At 44.4% G+C, this 18,344-nt stretch overlaps 1 protein-coding gene across 1 annotated transcript; it reads right to left on the bottom strand.

The window, feature by feature from the left end:
* Nucleotides 1–1,315: 1,315 nt before the first annotated feature.
* THBS1 (thrombospondin 1) lies at nucleotides 1,316–17,833 on the bottom strand. Its single transcript, XM_019725513.3, has 22 exons — nucleotides 17,661–17,833; nucleotides 17,021–17,116; nucleotides 16,171–16,730; nucleotides 15,211–15,286; nucleotides 14,732–14,931; nucleotides 14,496–14,618; nucleotides 13,342–13,435; nucleotides 11,694–11,867; nucleotides 11,205–11,381; nucleotides 10,697–10,870; nucleotides 10,331–10,458; nucleotides 10,065–10,217; nucleotides 9,412–9,630; nucleotides 8,642–8,749; nucleotides 7,933–8,092; nucleotides 7,681–7,799; nucleotides 5,920–6,154; nucleotides 5,499–5,726; nucleotides 5,058–5,329; nucleotides 4,546–4,643; nucleotides 4,303–4,442; nucleotides 1,316–3,381 (listed from the first exon to the last, which is right to left on the bottom strand). Exons 2-22 carry the CDS (start codon nucleotides 17,085–17,087, stop codon nucleotides 3,374–3,376), a joined length of 3,513 nt encoding a protein of 1,170 aa, XP_019581072.1. The 5' UTR covers nucleotides 17,088–17,116; nucleotides 17,661–17,833; the 3' UTR covers nucleotides 1,316–3,373.
* Between the last annotated feature and the right edge of the window lie 511 nt (nucleotides 17,834–18,344).

The raw sequence follows: 18,344 nt of genomic DNA, 5'->3' as shown, positions 1-18,344 counted from the left end.
GATTTGAAAGTCACTCTTGGCATGAACATGGAACATGCCTGGGAAACAAGCTCCTGTTCCAGCTTGATATTTTCATTTACTCTTGGTCTGCTACTTAAAAGTGAATTAGAATTCTCTCTCAAGTCTTTACATGTTGAGTTACTCTGAGAATGAATGATATTATGTTTTAAAGAATAATTTTACCAAATCAGTTTTTCAAACTCAATAACCATTACCAACACCTTCTAGTTCTTGATTCTTCATCTAGGTGCCATAAAATGATTCGACAATTTATACTTACATATAATCATGCTAGGCTAGATAGATAAGTGTTTTTAGAATTAGAAAAATCAAGAAGCTTCTATTTCACTCAATTAGTCCTTTCTAGTGTTTAATGGACCTCAAAGCCAGACCTTTAAACTACTCATAAAAATTTTATTCTATTCTTATTAAACTGGAACTTAGTTGGTCAGTAGTTTACAGTCATGGTTAGCCTACCTGAAACTCAGGGTTTGCTTATGGTAATGCTTTGGCTTTCTCTTCATAAAATAATTTGACATTTTATATATATACTGTGGGTGCCAAAAAAATGTATACAAGTGGACACTTTGGTCAACATTGCTCAAGTAGTAGTTCACCATAATCAGAAGTGTCTGGATGCTGATGGTAACCACTTTGAGCACCTCTTGTAATTGCAGAAGTCAAACCTGACTTGTATTCATCTTTTGTTATTGGTATATAGTGAGTCTTACAATTTTAAATGTGTATTTAGTATTACAATTTCTTAAAATGTGTATACTTTTTTTGGAGTATATTTAGATACATAGATAGATTGATAGATAGATAGAGAGGGAGAGGGAGAGAGAGAGAGAGAGAGAGATTGATAACATGCAATTGTGTTGCACCCAGTGCCCTCATTCATGGGTCAGAAAATGTGGGCGTGAGAATTGTATGTGCTTCACTCCTGTTTTTTCCCTTTGTTTTCATTGTTCTTTTTAGAAGTAGAACTGGATTTGGAAAAGGATTCAATAAATAACATTTAATGATATTAGTAAAATATGAAATTGTATTCTGTTGGGGCTCATATTTTAAGGGTTATTTCTCCTTCCTGTTTTTAATATGGCAGGCTAATTTGTTTCTTTTTTCTTTATTCCACAAATCCAGCTAATGTGTATTCTAAGCTAAGCAACTCAGTCTCCCTAAATTGTATAGAAACTGAATGTTAACCATCATTTATTGGAGTTTCTTTTTGTGTATGCCATGTTGGTTTAAGAATGGAATTTACCTGTACCTCATAACAAAGCAGTAGAGAACAAATAAACGTGGATACAGTAAGTATAAATATAAATTTCCATATGATTTATTGTTGTTCCTTGTACATAAGAAACAGTAATATACAACTTACACTGCTTTAGAATGTAAAATGGATAAAAATGTGTACAAAAAAGCACATTCCTAGGAAAAGGTATTGGCAAATAGTAAAAACTGGGGGTGGGTGGGTAACAAGCAAAAAACAAATCAAAAACAAAACATAATCCAACAATTCTTCAATTCAGTGTGCAAACATTTTATAAAAATAGAAATACTAACTCTACAGGCAGTATTTCCTGATAAATTATTTAAATAGCGTATCTACACAATCTGAGATATCTATTCCAATGGCAATGAGAAAATAATTTATAAAAATAAAGCAATGGTATACAAGATGATAGAAAAAAACATAACTTTCAGAAAATGTATTTAACATTTAAATGCTATTTCCTTATTGGGAATACTTTTATGCAAAGAATTTTTATACTATGTACAACATTGACTTTTTTAGGTACTACAGTAGCTTTAAGTTTGTTAGACACTTAAACTCTTTCTGCTTGAGCCAAAAATTCTTTACTCAGTCACACAACAAATGAGGTAATATTTGTATATAAGTTTCACCTTTGTTATTTTTTTCTTTTGGAAAAAATGAAAAAGTAAGTGTAGATGCTTTTTCTTCTCCCTGGAAATAGGCACAAGGGATGGGGTAAAACAGTATCAAAGGCTGCATGGCTTTCTCTGCAATCTAAAAACACTTGCAAATAGACAACCAGCTACTTCCATTTGAAAAGACCAAGAAAAAAAATTCCAAATCATTTACTCTAAGCACAAAGTGAAGAGCAGCTCGCTATGCTGATTTTCCTTGTGCCGTTCTTGCAAGAGATTTGCTGATAAATCTCAACTACCTGCTCTCAAACACTTTCCATATGAAACCTAGGTTCCAGGTAGAACAGAGTTAATAAATAATCTGTATTTACAATCTTACAGTCATGAAGACTCGTAACAAAGATGATATGGATAGTCCTTATGCTTCTTCCTATTCCATGAAGTCTTTCAGACAGATCCTCCAAAGTAAAAAATAAATATTTTACAAAGTATTTGTAAAACAGAACAAAACGAAACAAAACTAGTCCAAAAGAGAATTGGAAAACTCCATGATATTCAGGAAAAAAAAGAGAAAAGGAATGTTTTAGTTGATAAATTTGTGCCTTTCTAACCATAAAAATACAAGCATGGCTGCCCCTCCCTTGGGTGGCAGCCTGGTGTTCACTGAGATGGTAGGTTTTCTTATTTTCCTGCTATATCTGCACAATTTCAATGTAACCAGGCAGTGGCAGCCAGCACTGCCCCCACTCTGGTTTAATTCTGACTCGCTATTCTGGTCATTATAGGTGATGTGTAAGGGGTGGGGATCCAGGAGGAAGTGCAGAAGCCAGTCCTTCCCTCTTTCCCCTCCTTCTATTTAAGTGCCTTTCTACGTGGGTTAATCAGCTAACACCAGTCAGCATCATGAAGTCCAGCAATAGTCTTTCAATCCCCTGAAAATGGTTTAGTACCAAACATGTAACAGTTCCTCCATATTTTCTCATACAATCGTCTCTTGGGTATGCGCCCTCCCCTTAAGGCTTTGGTCCCTGCTCCCCCTCTTCCTGAGGGAGTAGGTCAGGGGTGGTTTTGTTTGCCAATTCTAGTGAGTCCTCCCTTCTCTCACATGCCTGAAAACGCTTCTGAGTCCACTGCTCAGAGATGGCCTCACAGTAGCACCCTGCTCTGACAAAAGCTGAGTGGGGCTGGCACCTTCCAACTGAAGCACATGGATGCTTTTGCTTTGTCAAAAGCAAACCGAAGTAATTATTTATGTTCTTGGAAGATTCTCTTCTCATTCAGAGGCTGAAGGCTGAGTCTGATTTGGAAAATTGCATTTTCTTGAGGCAAGTCACATGTTTTAGGAGTCCACACTGATGCAAGCAGAGAAAAAAGGCAGGCAGGGAGGAGTGATCCTGGGGTTTTCTTAAGCCCATAGTTCCAGAAGGTGCAATACCAGCATTGGTTTTGATCAGTCTTTTGATCAACCGTTGGATGATTAGGAATCTGTTAAACAAACCAACACATAAGTATGTAAATAAACTAATTCATAAAGGCATTGTCATGTTAATATCAGTTAATAAATTAACCTAGGTATAGTTCTACTTTCAGAATGACAAAAACATAATTTAAGATTGTCAGCTTATAAAATGAAATGTACATGTGTTTGAACATTGTTGCCAGGACACCGATACTTCATGACCTTGCAGAACTTAGCGACGCTTTCTAAGGCCCTCAATGTTTAAAGTTTAGGGAAGTTTTATTTTAAAAATTCAGACTTAAAGGTTACATCGTAATTTAACTATTTTGAGTAAAATCAACTATCTTTTTTTTAAAATTTCAGTTGATCTTGATATCAAGTCTTATCCTGGAAAATATTTATTAAGTACTTATTTTTTGGTAGGCCCAGGGCTGGACTCCGTGAGAGCCTAAGTAACCACTGAGTAAAAAGCATGGAGAAAAAAGCTGCTAAGGTTAGTAGTGGAAATTAATTTAATAAGCCAATATGAAGGCAATACTCTTTTCCTTTCTTGTGTAACAGGGAAAGGTTGTGAAAGACAGCCTGTGCTGTAATGGCATAAATACAACGATAAGGAGTGTATAAGACACAGAAGCATGGAAAGTTTTAAAGTATTATGAATGTGGTCTAAACTATACAGGCGCTTGTCTGCAGTTTACCTTTGCACTGTATATGAAGAGCCCAGAGATCGCTAAGCAAATTAATATTGATAAGGGGGACGTGGGATTTCATAAGCCACAGTTCAGAGGCCTTATGTCATTTTTATCACTGTGTCTTCAACAGCAAAATACAGATAATAACTTAGTCTGTAAAACAGTCTTTACATCAGACTCTCCCATAATTGGCCTTCTCAATAATAGTCTGAATGAGAGATGGCAAATGTACATTCACTGTAACATTGCTCTTACCTCTGCATTCATATTTCAGGTCGGAGAAGAACACCATTTCTTGAGAGAAGACAAACAACCCTAGTCTACCACCAGCATAGGTTTTGTCATAGATGGGTCCTGAGTCGGCCATGATTTTCTTCCCTTCATACATCACCACTCTGCAGGGAAAAAAAATCTCATTAGTGACACCCCTAGGTTTTGGTCTCTTCCTTCTTGCCCATCAGTGTGACTGTAAGTGAAATTTAATCAGTGCAGTCTTACCTAATAAAACCCGTCTTTGGCCTGTGGCTGAGACGCCATCTGTAGGCGGTGAAATCTTTCCAGCCTATGTGACGAGGGTCATGCCACAGGGTGCGCACCTGAAGGAAAAGGAAAAAAGGTTCAAACACAGCTCTATGATGAGAAGATTTCTATTTCATTCCATAAGAAATAGTGCTTGACAGGTACCAAGTGGACCTAATTTGGGCTGCAATATAGATTTTTTCCAAGGCCTCTTTCATTTACGGTGTGCCCTTGAATGCACATGTAAAGTAGAAAGAGAGAATGGAAGGAGCTTTTTTTGTTTGAAAGGCTGAAACTGCCTTTGGATTTGAAGGGTGACGCGAGTGATGGTGAGCTCTCCTTTCAGACACTATTCTTTTTTCACAAAGCAGAGCTTAATGCTGCAGTTGGTGATGCTAAGACTCCCTCTTTGAGTCTTGGTCAAAACGCAGCATCTCTAGTGCTAGTCAAGCACCCGTCTACTCTCTCCCTTCTGCAGGTGTTGTTCTTACCTGGCCAGGGGTATTTCCCGTGTGCCACAGCGCATTCCGCAGGTGCTCGCCAGGCCCCGTGGTGGAGTTTACAACTTTCACAGAAAGGCCTGAGTATCCCTGAGCCCTCGTGGGGTTGACGTCCCAGTAGGACTGAGTGATCTGCTTCCACATCACAACATAGAAGCGGCTGCTGGACTGGTAGCCGAACACGAATCCGGCGTAGTCATCATCCCTTTCGGTATTGATGAAGAAGGTGCCGCTGAAGTCCACAGCATTAAACTCATCATAACCTGGAAGAGGAGGCCAGACACAGGTTAAAAATGGCAGCCTTCAGAAGGCTCTCCGTTACTTCCCCAGACACCCTTAGTACCCGCAGGGACACACGCAACCACCAGGTTTTATCTCTGCTTCTTTCCCAAGGATGCATTAGTCCTTGGGTTTGAAGAACTCACTACTCACCAATAGCAAGTCCAGGATCACAGTTGACAGTCTGGACAAGTTCTTTACCCTGATGGCGTACCACCCAATTAGGGTCATTTTGGGAGGTCCCTTTGGGATCTAGAGGAATCATCTGGAATCGGCGGAAATCAGTTTCACTGATATCAACGTTTTCAGGACAGATATCATCGATGTCTGGCACGTTGTCATGGTCAAAATCATCTTTGCAAGCATCACCTCGACCATCACCTAAGGTCCAAACAGCAAGAGTTCAGTGAAATTCTGAAGTCCTACCATTATTGGTGTCAGAAATTCACTGTCTTATCAAAGTTGGCATTTAGTCTCGTCATCCTCTCAAGTGCACTCAGCTTTGTTTTTATTTCCTCAGTCCAGAGAGCCCCGGTCTCAGTTACTCCCTGAAAAAGTGGCTCTACTGACTTACCATCCGAGTCCTTCTGGTCGGGATTGGGCACGAGTCTGCAGTTATCCCTGTCATCAGGGATGCCGTCATTGTCATCATCATGGTCACAGGCATCTCCCTTGCCATCTTTGTCATGGTCAGCCTGATTGGCATTGGGCACGTAGGGACAGTTGTCCAGGTTGTTCTGGTGGCCGTCTTCGTCAATATCCTGATTGTTGTCACAGGTATCTCCAATGCGGTCAGAATCAGAGTCAAGCTGAAAGAGAGACAGGAACAGAGGGTAACTTACGGAAGGTTCTCCAATGTTTAATATGGCTGATGGGGGTTTCATGTCTATTTGCTACTGCAAAAGACAGTCACATTAGCACATTTTAAGTTGTTTTCGTTGGTGGTTGTTTTCATATGAAAATTTGAAAAGGGATATTTAAGTTTTGTTTATTTTAAAATAAAATTAAATAGAAAGCATGATTTAGTCATTAAGGATGAAATGCAATGTTAATTGCTCATATCTTAATGTTCAATGCAATTCTTTGGGTACATTTTATTATTTTCCATGGAAGCGTTTCAATTGTAAACGTGACCACATGTCAACTTCTACTCTAGGCCATTAAATCATGGAAATGTGGCACTGTTTTTTGTGCATACTAGGTAATGGGTATAGTAGAGATCAATTAGTTTCTTTTATTTTTATTTTTATGCATTTGGTTTTATACATCTAGTCCATACGGATTGTCATCTGTTGGCTCAGGTAAAGTCAAAATTCTAAGTTTTTTCAAAACTATATTTCTCAGAATCCTTTTACATTATCCAGTGTCCAGTGTGCACAGGATGCTTAAGGATTATTTATACACAGACTGGTATTTATACTCTTTGCTAGTAAGGTTTTTACATGATGTCTGAATTTCATTATACATTTTATCACAGTCTGAAGAACCAAAATCTCATCCTGGGAGATTAAATAATATTGAAGAAGTTTAATTTATGGTAAGACCCAAACTCAAACTAGGTGACCCTCAATAACATTTGATCAGCAAAGCTATCTTAGATCATTCACACTTTCCAGTTATGGCCCCAAAGCTTTTCCTCCTGTTGCTTTTTATTTTACAGGACCTCACAAGAGCAAATACTAGGGGAAAAAGTTCGATATCTTGATAGTTATAAAAATATTCCTATTTTTTTAAAAGCTGGTTTCCAGAATAATGCATTTTAGGAAAAAAAAAATACCTTAACTTATAATGGGCAATTATACAAGAAAATAAATTATTTCAGACACGGAACCTGTTCTGGCTAATGTCTGTCTGTGGCTCTCCCTAGCATTGGTGGAGAATACCTGTTTGCAATGCCAAACACTTTTTGAAGAAAGACAAAGAAACAGGGATTTCTCCAGGTTAGGGAAGTAATTTTAGTTTGACAATTTTACTTACAGTCAGTTTATATCATTAGCTATGTTATTTTGCTTAAGGATATTTTCTTTCACCTCCTAGTCTTAAGTAAAATTAATATTACTGAGTTGTTAGTTACAGATTCCTGTTTTGTATAATTTATCTTAATGATACATCATGCTGAACAAGTCACGAAAACCTTCTTTTAGGAGACTGAAGTTACAGGACTGTGACATTAAAGATCTATGGGACTCTGCCAGGGGATCACTTCGGACAAATGGTTTCCCTGAAAATATAACTGGCTACGAGACTAGTGAGAGCCATGGTAATGAAAGTGTTTGAAGTCTAGTTTTAGAGGCCTAGAAAGGGATATGCAAGATTTTAGAAGGAGTCCAGCTACCTGATCAGGATTGTGTTCCAGGGGGCAGTTGTCACACTGATCTCCAACCCCATCCATGTCTGTGTCCCTCTGGTCCACATTATAGACGTACTGGCAGTTGTCTCGTTCATTGAGGATATCTGCAGAGAACAGGGGACAAATAAGAGCCAGAGTCTCCAGCCTCAGCTGTTCCCACTAAACCGCACACTGACAGCCAGGGCTGAGCATGGTCCCCAGTGCCTTGGGCTTCACTGCAGTCAGGGCGGGCCTTACCATCCCCATCAATGTCTGCAGCGCAGGCGTCGCCCTCCCCGTTGTTGTCTGTGTCAGCCTGATCGGGGTTGTGGTTGTAGGGACAGTTGTCACAGCGGTCTCCCACGTCATCTCTGTCGTAGTCATACTGGGCTGGGTTGTAGTGGAACGGACAGTTGTCCTGCAAAGACAAGACATGGAGCATTTTACAACACTGCGGAAACAGCTCAAGACTCAAACCATATGCATAATATATATATATACTGCAAAAATCTGCGACAGTTATTTTCTAGGTAGTGGTTATCATAGGTGAGTCATCAGTGTAAAATCACTGCAAAAGTTAAAAGCCAAGATAGAATGGAGGAAAAATGGACTCTTATTGGTGACGAGGCAGTGAGATATAAATATAAGCTCATCCTCTCAGTTCCCAAAGTAAATTTTACTGTAATGTCGATAAGACATTTGAAATGAATCTGGGGAGCAAAGTGTCATTTGTTTATATATTGTAATTTCTTCCTCAAATGGAGGGAGGGAAGGTTGTGACGAAAAACAAAACCTCCATTTAAAAATTCTCTGGGCAACGTCTACATCCTCAAACTACTGAAACAAAAGACCAATTCCTCTCATCATCCTATGTATCCGTTTGATCCATTCTCCCCTATAATTCTAAGTTCATTCATTTCAGGCTGTCACTGAATAGAGAAGATGAAAGGAAAACATTTGTTTTTACCCTGTCATCTGGGATTTTGTCATTGTCATCGTCGTCATCACAGGCATCGCCGATTCCATCCTTGTCATAGTCTTCCTGCCCTGAGTTGGGAAGGTTGGGGCAATTATCCTGGAAAGAGAAAACGCACATTACAGCTGCAGGTTGCATGCCCTTTGCTCAGCTCATGCACGAAAGGACTGAATGCTGTTCTGTGACATGTTTTTTATGGTAAGACAAAAAAATTAAATGTTTTCTTGGGGGATATGTACATACACACACACATATAATATTAATATAAACACACAAGGTATAAATATATATACATATATATTTACATTGTTTTCCCCCAAAATAAGACCTAACTGGAAAATAAGCCCTAGCATGATGTTTTAGGATGACATCCCCTGAACATAAGCCCTAATGCGTCTTTTGGAGCAAAAATTAATATAAGACCTGGTCTTACTTTCGGGGAAACATGGCATATAATGTGTATAAATGCTCTAGGTTTTATACATGCTGGGAACACAAATCATATTCTGCTGGTATTTGGAAGAGTAGTGAATTTTTTGGACAAAATAATGGACTATGGAACACAACTGCCAAAAGGGCCTGCCTGACTCCTGTTCTTGGCACCAAGTGATTTACTATGAAGAATTAATGCTGCTCTGTCTTTGGGGGACTTAATCTTTCCGTTTCATGTTCCAATGTTAAACATTTAAAGCCCTTAGCCTGTTCTTATGATAAGGTCGATGTGATGTGCCTTCTCGCTGGAGGTACAAGAGGGGAGTTACCTTTTTGCAGTGGTATGTGGCGTTGGCCACGCACACCAGGGCCTCGTTGGGCCAGCCGTCCAGGTCTGTGTCCTCCCCGCAGATGATGCCATTGCCCGCGTAGCCGGGCTTGCACTCGCAGCGGTACATGGGGTCGCTGTAATGGCCCAGGTAGTTGCACTTGGCGTTCTTGTTGCAGTCGTGCGTCCCGTCTGTGCACGGGTTGCGGGGTTTACACACCTGAGGGTACAACATCCTGATGTTAATGCAGAGCCTTCAAGAGTCTCCAGATACTGCAGAGGCAAGGAGAACCCAGATCTCTGTCATCTCCGAACAGACAGACACTCCATGGGGAAGAGTGTGCGTTACCTCTGTCCTTCCCTACTCGCCCCTGCAGATGTGCAGGTGACAGGTTAACATTGTTTTATGTGTGTTTGTCTTGAAATTGCTCAGCACCTGGGTATGTACAAGTCCACTGGCTCACAACTTATTCCAGAGCAGCATTTTCAAGTGTGATAGGTTTACAATGGATTTTCTGGTTATGATTCTAAAAGCTGGATTGTGCATTCACCCCCCTTCCTTGGTTTTTGTGAAGGAAATGAAATGAGCTTCCATTACTAGTTGTTTCAGTCAAGGACACCCCTTCTCTCGTCTGCCAGCCTGGTCTGCTGTACCTGTTTGTTGGCAGTCGCATGCTCCACACCCCGGCCGAAGGGCTGCGTGCCAGTGAAGCGCGGTGGGCAGGGCAGGCAGTTGTAGCCGGGGTCTGTGTTCTCACACCTGTGCTCTCCGTTGTGGCTGAAGCAGGCATCAGGAACCAGTTTGCACTATAGGAGAAACAACAGGTTGCTTCATGTTTAGAAAACACTGCCATAGGAAATGACTAGGATGGCTTAGCTGCTTTCCTAGGTCTCATAGCTCTGAGCCGTCAGTTCCTCACCTCATCAACATCTTGGCACTGGATACCATTTCCGCTGTAGCCAGGGGGACAAGCGCCACATTTCCAGCTGCCATCAGGGTAGCTAGTACACTTGGTCTCAGCAAAGCAGGGATTGGACAGGCATCCATCTGAGACAGGAGAGGAAGCAAATGGTTGGTCTAAGCTGCTAACTGCTATGCTGATCATTAAAAAAGAAAAAATACAGTGTAAAATAGTATAGGGTCTATGTAACTGATAACTTGGTGAGATTTTGTTGTCCATCTGGCATTTTACAGTAATCAAAGCACTCAGGACCATTCAAAGCTAGAACTCCCTTGAATGCTGACTGTGGCCAACTGTGGTTTTGTCCTGGGCTACGTGGCTCACCAATTGGACAGTCCTGTTTGTTGCACATCTGGTTTTCCATCACTTCACCAACGCAGTCCTTGCCTCCAAACTGGGGGGTAGGGTTGTTGCAGAGCCGGCTCCGTTTCTGTACCCCTCCTCCACAGGTGACGGAACAGATGTCCCAGGGTGACCAGGGACCCCAGCCTCCATTAACTGTAAGAAAGTGAACCACATGCAAAAGTTAAGGTTAATTTTCAAACACCTTTCCTGTCACAGAAGACTCCCCTAAGTTTGTTCAAGAAACCTCTGCTACCCTGACACATGGGAAGAATGTCTGGGAAGAGGATGAGTTTGAAATGGTTTTCTTTCTGTTTTTCATTAATAGAAGCTGCTGAGCATGCAGGACTTTTGCTTCTATTTGTTTCTCTAGCAAGTAACCTTTTCCCCTCCATGACACAGCGAACAGAAGGGTCTGATGCCAGGCAACCAGCTGGGCAGAGCTGCCACTCGGGGCTCGGCCCCCAGCTGGGTCACTGCTCACACTTACCAGGACAGGCGTCTTTCTTGCAGGCTTTGGTCTCCCGAGCTTCACCCTCACATGGTTTCCCATTCATCTGGGGGCTGGGGGAGTTGCAGAGCCGGATCCTTGTAATCACACCGTCACCACAAGTCACAGAACAAGATGACCACGGGGACCAGTGGCTCCAGCCGCCATCCTGTTTAACTACAGCACAAAGCCGATGGTTATAGGGTGTTCACCATGAGCCCAGTTCTGTGCTAACTGCTTTCAATGCGTTATGTAAATGAAGTCCTCAAAATAACCCTATCATGAACTATTATCCCCAACTGGCAGACGAGGAAAGAGCCTGAGAGAGGGTAAATTGTGCTCAAGGGTGTACAGATAGATGACAGAATTAGGGTTCAGATCCATAGAGCCTAGGACCTGTACGCTTAACCTCTGTGCTCTGGAGTTGCCCTTGGTGATGACAAACAAGGAAGGTCGTTCTCTGCATTCCCACGTGGCCAAGATGCTTACATCTCTTATCACACTCCTGAATGTGGCAGGTCCTCGTCTGGACGGAGGAGCCCTCACATCGGTTGTTGAGGCTGTCGCAGGAGCGGCCGCGTTGCTGGATCCCATTGCCACATGTCGCAGAGCAGGAGGTCCACTCGGACCATGGGGACCAGCCATCGTCCGCGGAGTCACTGGCTGCAGAGGAAACGGGGTCATTTAGCGTGTAATCATTAAGACTAGCTGGTCTTCTGACTGCTCTGTCCAGGACTTTCTTCCCTTGCCAGAGAGTGAAAAGCAATATATTTCTTAGGCCGACAGCCAAGGGGTTTATCTCAGGTCGTTATGTTTACTGCCATCGGGCTAAGCGAATGCTTTGCCTGGGTCAGCACAGCTAAGCCTTCTCCCAGTGTGTTTTCCTATTCATCGTTGCCTCCTCCCTCCTCTCTCAGCATTTCAAATGAGTTTCTTTTTCCTGACTCGAGATTTCTTGGTAGGCATTTCCAGTCTCAGGCTTCCAAGAATACCAGAGTTTTAGGCAGCTTCTAGGAGTCACTTCTGACTTTCAGGGGAGCCACAGACCATGTGTTTGACAGATGAGCTTAAAGGCAGCTCAGCTGCTATTAGCTCTAGGCTCCAACTCGGTCATGAGGTTAACCAGTGTGTTGCTCCTCTCACTCTAGCATCTGGGGCCTTCTCTGCCCATAGTTTCCCAAGAGAATGTATTTGTTTACCATCAGCACGGCACCATGACTACAATCACATCAGGCTGCATGAGACGCAAGATAGAGGAACTTGTTTTCTCTTGCCATCAGTTGGACGACTTCCTAGCTCTCCCTGGTTCAAGTTCAAAACTCCGCTCATCTCCAGCTAGCTTTGTTCCCTTTACCCCACACCTGAAGTGAACGCCGAATGGAAACCGATATACAAATGATTTGATTATTCCAGTGCCAGTATCACTAACATGATCCCTGGATGGGACTGGTTCTTCTGCGCTGTGACCAGGGTGTGTAGGTATAGGGGTTGGTGCAGGGTGAGTATTACTTGCCTCTTTTATTGCTTATCTCAGTGTGTGATAAATCATTTTTATGACTTGTACCTACTACATTCAATATTGTCTCAGCACAGTGATTAATTTATACTGGCAACAGAAACCAGGGAGCGGGTGCTAGAAAACAACACAGTGTTTTCTTTCGTGTAGTGCCTCAAAACTCAAAATGCTGCTGTTCCCCTTGGCTTCCTGTACCTGCAGATACAATGGGTGGAGCTTTCAGGCCCAGTTACGTCCAATGCTCACACTATAGCCCATCCATTTCTCTGGTGAGCGGAGTTTTCTTGGCTCTAGGCCCTAAGGTCAAATTCTAGAAGCAGTCAACCTGAGGCTGTTGCTGCGACACCTTCATCCCTCTTTTCTTCAAAGTGTACAATCAGGCTCAGTGAGCTACACCGAGAATGATCACTGCCTACCAGAGGGGGTCAGGAAGATTTAGGCATGGAGTTTGGGCTCCACACAGCAGACAAGTCATCAGTTAACCAGATGCTGCAGCAAAAAACTGAATGAAAACCTCGGATGGAGATGGGGGTGGGGTTCCAGTGCTGTGCTCAGTTGTCCCGTGTTTATAGAGAATTGATCTAGTCACGGAGGAATGGTTACGCAGTTGTAGAAACTTACGCCAACACCGCGGGCAGCATTCTCCATCAGGAACTGTGGCATTGGAGCAGGGCATGATGGGGCAGGACACTTTTTTGCAGATGGTAACTGAGTTCTGCAGAGGGAGAAATGGGTTACTAAGCATACTGCAAGCAGAAGTTTACATACTGTAACATTTCAGTTACAAGATGAACTGTGGTCAGGGCTTTGAATATTCTACTGAAATGATTTTAATAGAAGGTCTGTCTGTCTGATTTGCAGCCACCAGTATTGTAGAGACAGTTCTAGTGCCAATTACTTGTCACTCTATTCCTTGGAGAGTTCTTTCTTTACTGCTACTTAGTCAATGATAGAAGTTACAGCATGAAGAATTTATCCACAGGGAACCAACAAACATCATGGGTCAAACCTATTAATCTGTATCTGAAACCAAACTCATAAAAACTCAGCCAGGACTTTTAAATTAAAATACTTTATCTTATGGGGAAAAGAAGACCAATGAGCATATATTTTCCCCATGTCTAGATCTGATTTTATATTATATTGGAAAAGAATGGGAATTTAATAAAGTTGGCTCCAAAATTCAACAATCCATGATTTGTATTTATGCTAGACTTTGCTTAATGAGCCAGGTAAACCCCCACACTCACCTGCCACTGGCAGTGAGCAGAGCTAGAGTGACATACTGTGCCATCTGAGCTGCGTAGATAGTTATATCCTAACAATGTCAGGCTAAGTCATTTGAACAACAATCAGTACTGTAGTAAAAGAATCTCCTTGTCATAGCTGAATATAAATCAGGGTTGGGGGGTAGGAATGTTCCAACCAGGTGTTATTTACCTGACATTCAACACTTAGCCTTTAAACTGAAGCAAGTAAATTATTCTGATGTTTATCTGTGTAGATTTGTTCTTTTATATACTTAGCCTGGGCTTTAATTAAGACTTTGAGAGTTTAAAGATTTTATAGATGTCATAATTGTATCTTAAAAGAAAAACAACCAAAAAACAAATAGTATCTTAAAAAAAACAAAGAAAAAAAAAAACACTCCCCACTTTGGTATCAGGCCACAGAACATAAAAAGAGCTTGTGTGGCCGAGTGGGTTATTTCCCCAGAGACTGTGCCTTCAAACCCACGCCATCCATTCGTATTCCAGTTTGTAAAGATCCCTTACCTGACAGCGACATTCAGTGCAGCTATCAACAGTCCACTCCTCATTATTCCTGTACTGAACTCCATTGTGGTAGCAGAGGGGAGGCCTTCTCAATTCAATGGCCAACTCTTTGTTCTCTTCCGTCTAAAAGGGGGAGAAAGGTCATTAGTGTGCAACCTAATGTGTAGTCCTTTGGGACGCTCTGTGATCCACCGTCAGGGGCTCGTGCTCAAGGGCTGGGAGCAGAGGCCACTGACCACTTTGCGGATGCTGTCCTGAAGTGTCGTCACAATGGTGCGCAGGCCCCTGAGCTCCAGGACCATGCTGGACAGCTCGTCACAGGAGATGCCGCAGATGGCCTGCAGATCCTTTGTCTTATGGCCAATGTAGTTGGTGCGGATGGCGGGGCTGGAGCCATTCACCACGTTGTTGTCAAGGGTAAGAAGGACATTGGTAGCTGCCAAAAAGCAAATAATCACAATGAGAAAAGTAACGGGAGATGCTCTCACCGGCCAGCCCAAGTTCCTCGTTGTAAAAGACATTTCATTTGGGGTGAGGCAGGCAGCAGGTAAAAGGGACATGTGTGTGGAATAGCCTTTAAGGTCACATTTAAATACCTCTGAACTGCTACCCAGGGTAATTTATATACAACCAACACTGCTTAAATGTCCCAGCTTGTTTTGGGTGGAATTCCCCTAATTTCCTGATAGGCCCTGAAAAACAGAAGGGTACTCACAGCTGGAGCAGCCTTTGTTCCTGAGGATGTCTTCTGGTGTGGTTCCAAAGACAAACCTCACGTTCTGCAGCACCCCCTGTGGGCAGAGGACACGTTACCCATGGAGTGCTGGGAGAGCTACGTGGGTGGGGAAGACTGTTTATGCTAGGAAGAGCACACAATAGATGTTCTAAAAGTTTGAAAGAGCTCCCTTTTAAGATCACCATGTCAAAGTAACACACCAACATAAATTGCCAGACAACTTCGAAATCTTAATTGTATCTTCTGCCAAGTCTTCAGTATTTTACAAAGAATTCAGTTATCAGCCTACTTGGGTACACAGGAAATGGAAACGAAGGCCAGAGGATATAATGACACTCTCTAGTGTCAAAGAATTAAATGTGGGAGTTTCAAAGCCCCCGTTGCAAAGATCTAGAAGTTTAAGCGAGGAAGAAGCTGCAGCAGCAAATCACCACTATTTTAACCTTTTATTTGAGACCAGCTACATCCCCATGAGGGATCAAATAGCAGAGTGGTATTTATTCTGCTAGAACAAAGTATCCATTTCAAGCAATATTACAATTGGCTGAATGCATTTGAAATAAGTTATTCTCTTGAGAAAAGTATAAGGAGTATCTAAAGCTGGAACAGGCTGCTATAGAAAAACCATTTGTTTCCTTTAGTGGTTTTCAAAGTGTGGTTCCCCAGAACAGCCCCCACCAGCATCAGCCTCACCTGGAACCTGTTAGAAATGCAAATGATCAGGCCCCACCCCAGACCTACTGAATCTGAAACTGTGGGTGGGGTGCAGCTGTATGAGTTTTAGGAGCCTTCTAGGTGATTTTGGTGCTCCCTAAAGTTTGACAACCACTGCTGTAGTCCACAGGCAGTATTTCCTGTGCGTCCTGCTAGAGCCCTCCTGACAGGTCAGCTGGCTAGCAGGTGACCCACACAGACTACGAATCGGAGAAGAGGCCTCACCTGGAAATTGTCATTGACACCCCCTTTTGCGATACGGAGTCTGGCAATGCTGCCCAGGTCCCTGGTGAAGATGCTTTGGATGGGGACGTCTAGCTCAGCATTCTCCATCTTCTCACAGTCGATGTATAGCTGCGCCCTGTCCTCCTGCACAAACAGGGTGATGCTCTTCCACTGGCCGGTGGCCAGGAGTGCTTCTTCCACTGACACCACATGCTGCTTCCCTTGCACAGTCAGACTCAGGTCCAGGGTGCCCGCCTTGCCGTTGGAGACCACGCTGAAGACCTGGCCAGAGTGGTCTTTCCGCTCCACTGCCAGCAGTGTGCCCCGAGTCTTCTTCATTTGCCTTAGGGAGGCCAGGAGGAGGAAACCTTTCTCTGCTCGCACAGCATCCACGAGGTCTTGAAACTTGTCGTCAGGGACAGGGGGGATCAGGTTGGCGTCCTCGATGCGGAAAGCTGGGCTGGAAGGGTCGGGGCCCTTCACCAGTCGACGCCCAGAGCCCTTGCGGGCAGCCCCCGTGAGTTCAAAAATGTCGAACACGCTGTTGTCTCCCCCAGACTCTGTCAGGAGCAATACACACTGTGAGCTTTCTAGACTGGGGCCCGGGGCGGGGGGGGGGGGGGGGGGGGGGTCCTCAGCTCTGAGGGGTGGGGCCAGAGGTCAGGGTGAAAACTCCTGGCAACCGCTGAAAGCTGAATAAACACCATGGTCAGAGGGAACCTGCCTCCTGGTGTTCAGTTGGGGCTCAGGGAGAAACAGCTGGGAGAGGAGAGCTGGGAGGGAAGCACACCTGGGGTAACCCGCACCACCACCTCTTCCTTCCCGCCTCAAAGGTATTATACAGACTCACCTGGAATGCGGCTAGAGTCACACACATGCAACAGGAACAGGACACAGAGTCCCCAGGCCAGCCCCATGGTGGAACTGTTTGTGCCCAGCAGGGAGCCTGCAGGAGGAAGCAGAGCCCAGGGTAAGAGACAGCAAAGCAGGGAGGGTGGGCAGTAACTGGGGGATGGGCATAGGGCCAGGTCCCTGGGGATCTCTCTTTGGCCCCACATTTGCTGGAATGAGGGACAACAGAATTGACTTTGGAGAGGGCATCAGGAAGAAAAGGAGATTTGAGAGCAGGAGACTGTGATTCTAAAATGGGGAGGGGGAAAAACCAGACATCTGGGGGCTTGTCCTAGGGAAGTGGAGGGTAAGCAGCAGGGCCAGGAGATGTAGTTTGGGGGCTCCGGGAGGGCATGTAGACTCTTCTCTAGAGGGGAACTTGGGATATCCTGACAAGTGGTTTGTGAACCCCAAGGCTGGAGAGGATGGCTCTGGAGCCCTTCCACGAGAAGAATCCCCCAGCGGCTGGGAGGGACAGGATGGGGAAGGCAAAGGGGGAGAGTTTGCTCTCCGGAGCCCCTGAGGGGCTGGATCCTCGGAGCACCAGGTGGATGGCCAGGGCAGCGTTGCTCCTAGGCGGCAGCCCGGAGACCCCTTACCTGTGTGCACACGGGCGCAGCGGCCCGAAGTGGCGGCGAGGGCGCAGCGTCCGGCGCCGAGTCCTGGAGAGCGCGGTGCGCCTGGGGGGGCTTCGGCCGGAGTCGGAGGCCGAGTAGGGAGAGCTCGCAGGAGTTCCGAATCGGCCCGCCGGCTCAGCTGCAGTGGCTGGCGAGGCGGAGGAGCCGCGCGCCTTTAAAGGGGCGCTCACATTCCTGGGCATCCCTCTGGCCAATGGGAGGCGGCCGGGCAGGAAGCGGGAGGGGGGCCAGTCTGGGTTCCTCTCTCCGCCCCCCGCCGCTAGGCGCACAACTTTCCAGCTAGAAAGTGAAGGGGGAGGCAGGGGTCGGGGCCCGAGGGCCCTGGAACTTCTCAGAAAACTTGGTGCCCGCCCACGCGGCCTTGGCGCACGCGGGCTCAGCACTTTGGCTCTTGCGCCACGCCGGCCGATGAGTTCAGGGTAAGCATCCCGAGGAGCGACGGGGCTTCAGCCACCCACCCAAGACCCTTAGGGGGCTATCAGACAAACTCGTCTCCTTGAACGCCAGGGCGATGGCTGAGGGGTGCACACTGGGAGACCGAGCCCGTTAGTAAAAAAAACAAAAAGCCCGATAGGATAAATGTGACCAAGAGGGAACCAATCTTTAAAGAAGTTCCTTCTTGTGTGCTTGTTGACCCTCATCCAT

Source organism: Rhinolophus sinicus, chromosome 3 (genome assembly GCF_057876585.1).
Source record: "Rhinolophus sinicus isolate RSI-liver-muscle chromosome 3, RSI-T2T, whole genome shotgun sequence".
NCBI lineage: Eukaryota > Metazoa > Chordata > Mammalia > Chiroptera > Rhinolophidae > Rhinolophus > Rhinolophus sinicus.
Note: the sequence above shows the minus strand (reverse complement) of the source record. Positions and strands in the feature narration are given on the sequence as shown.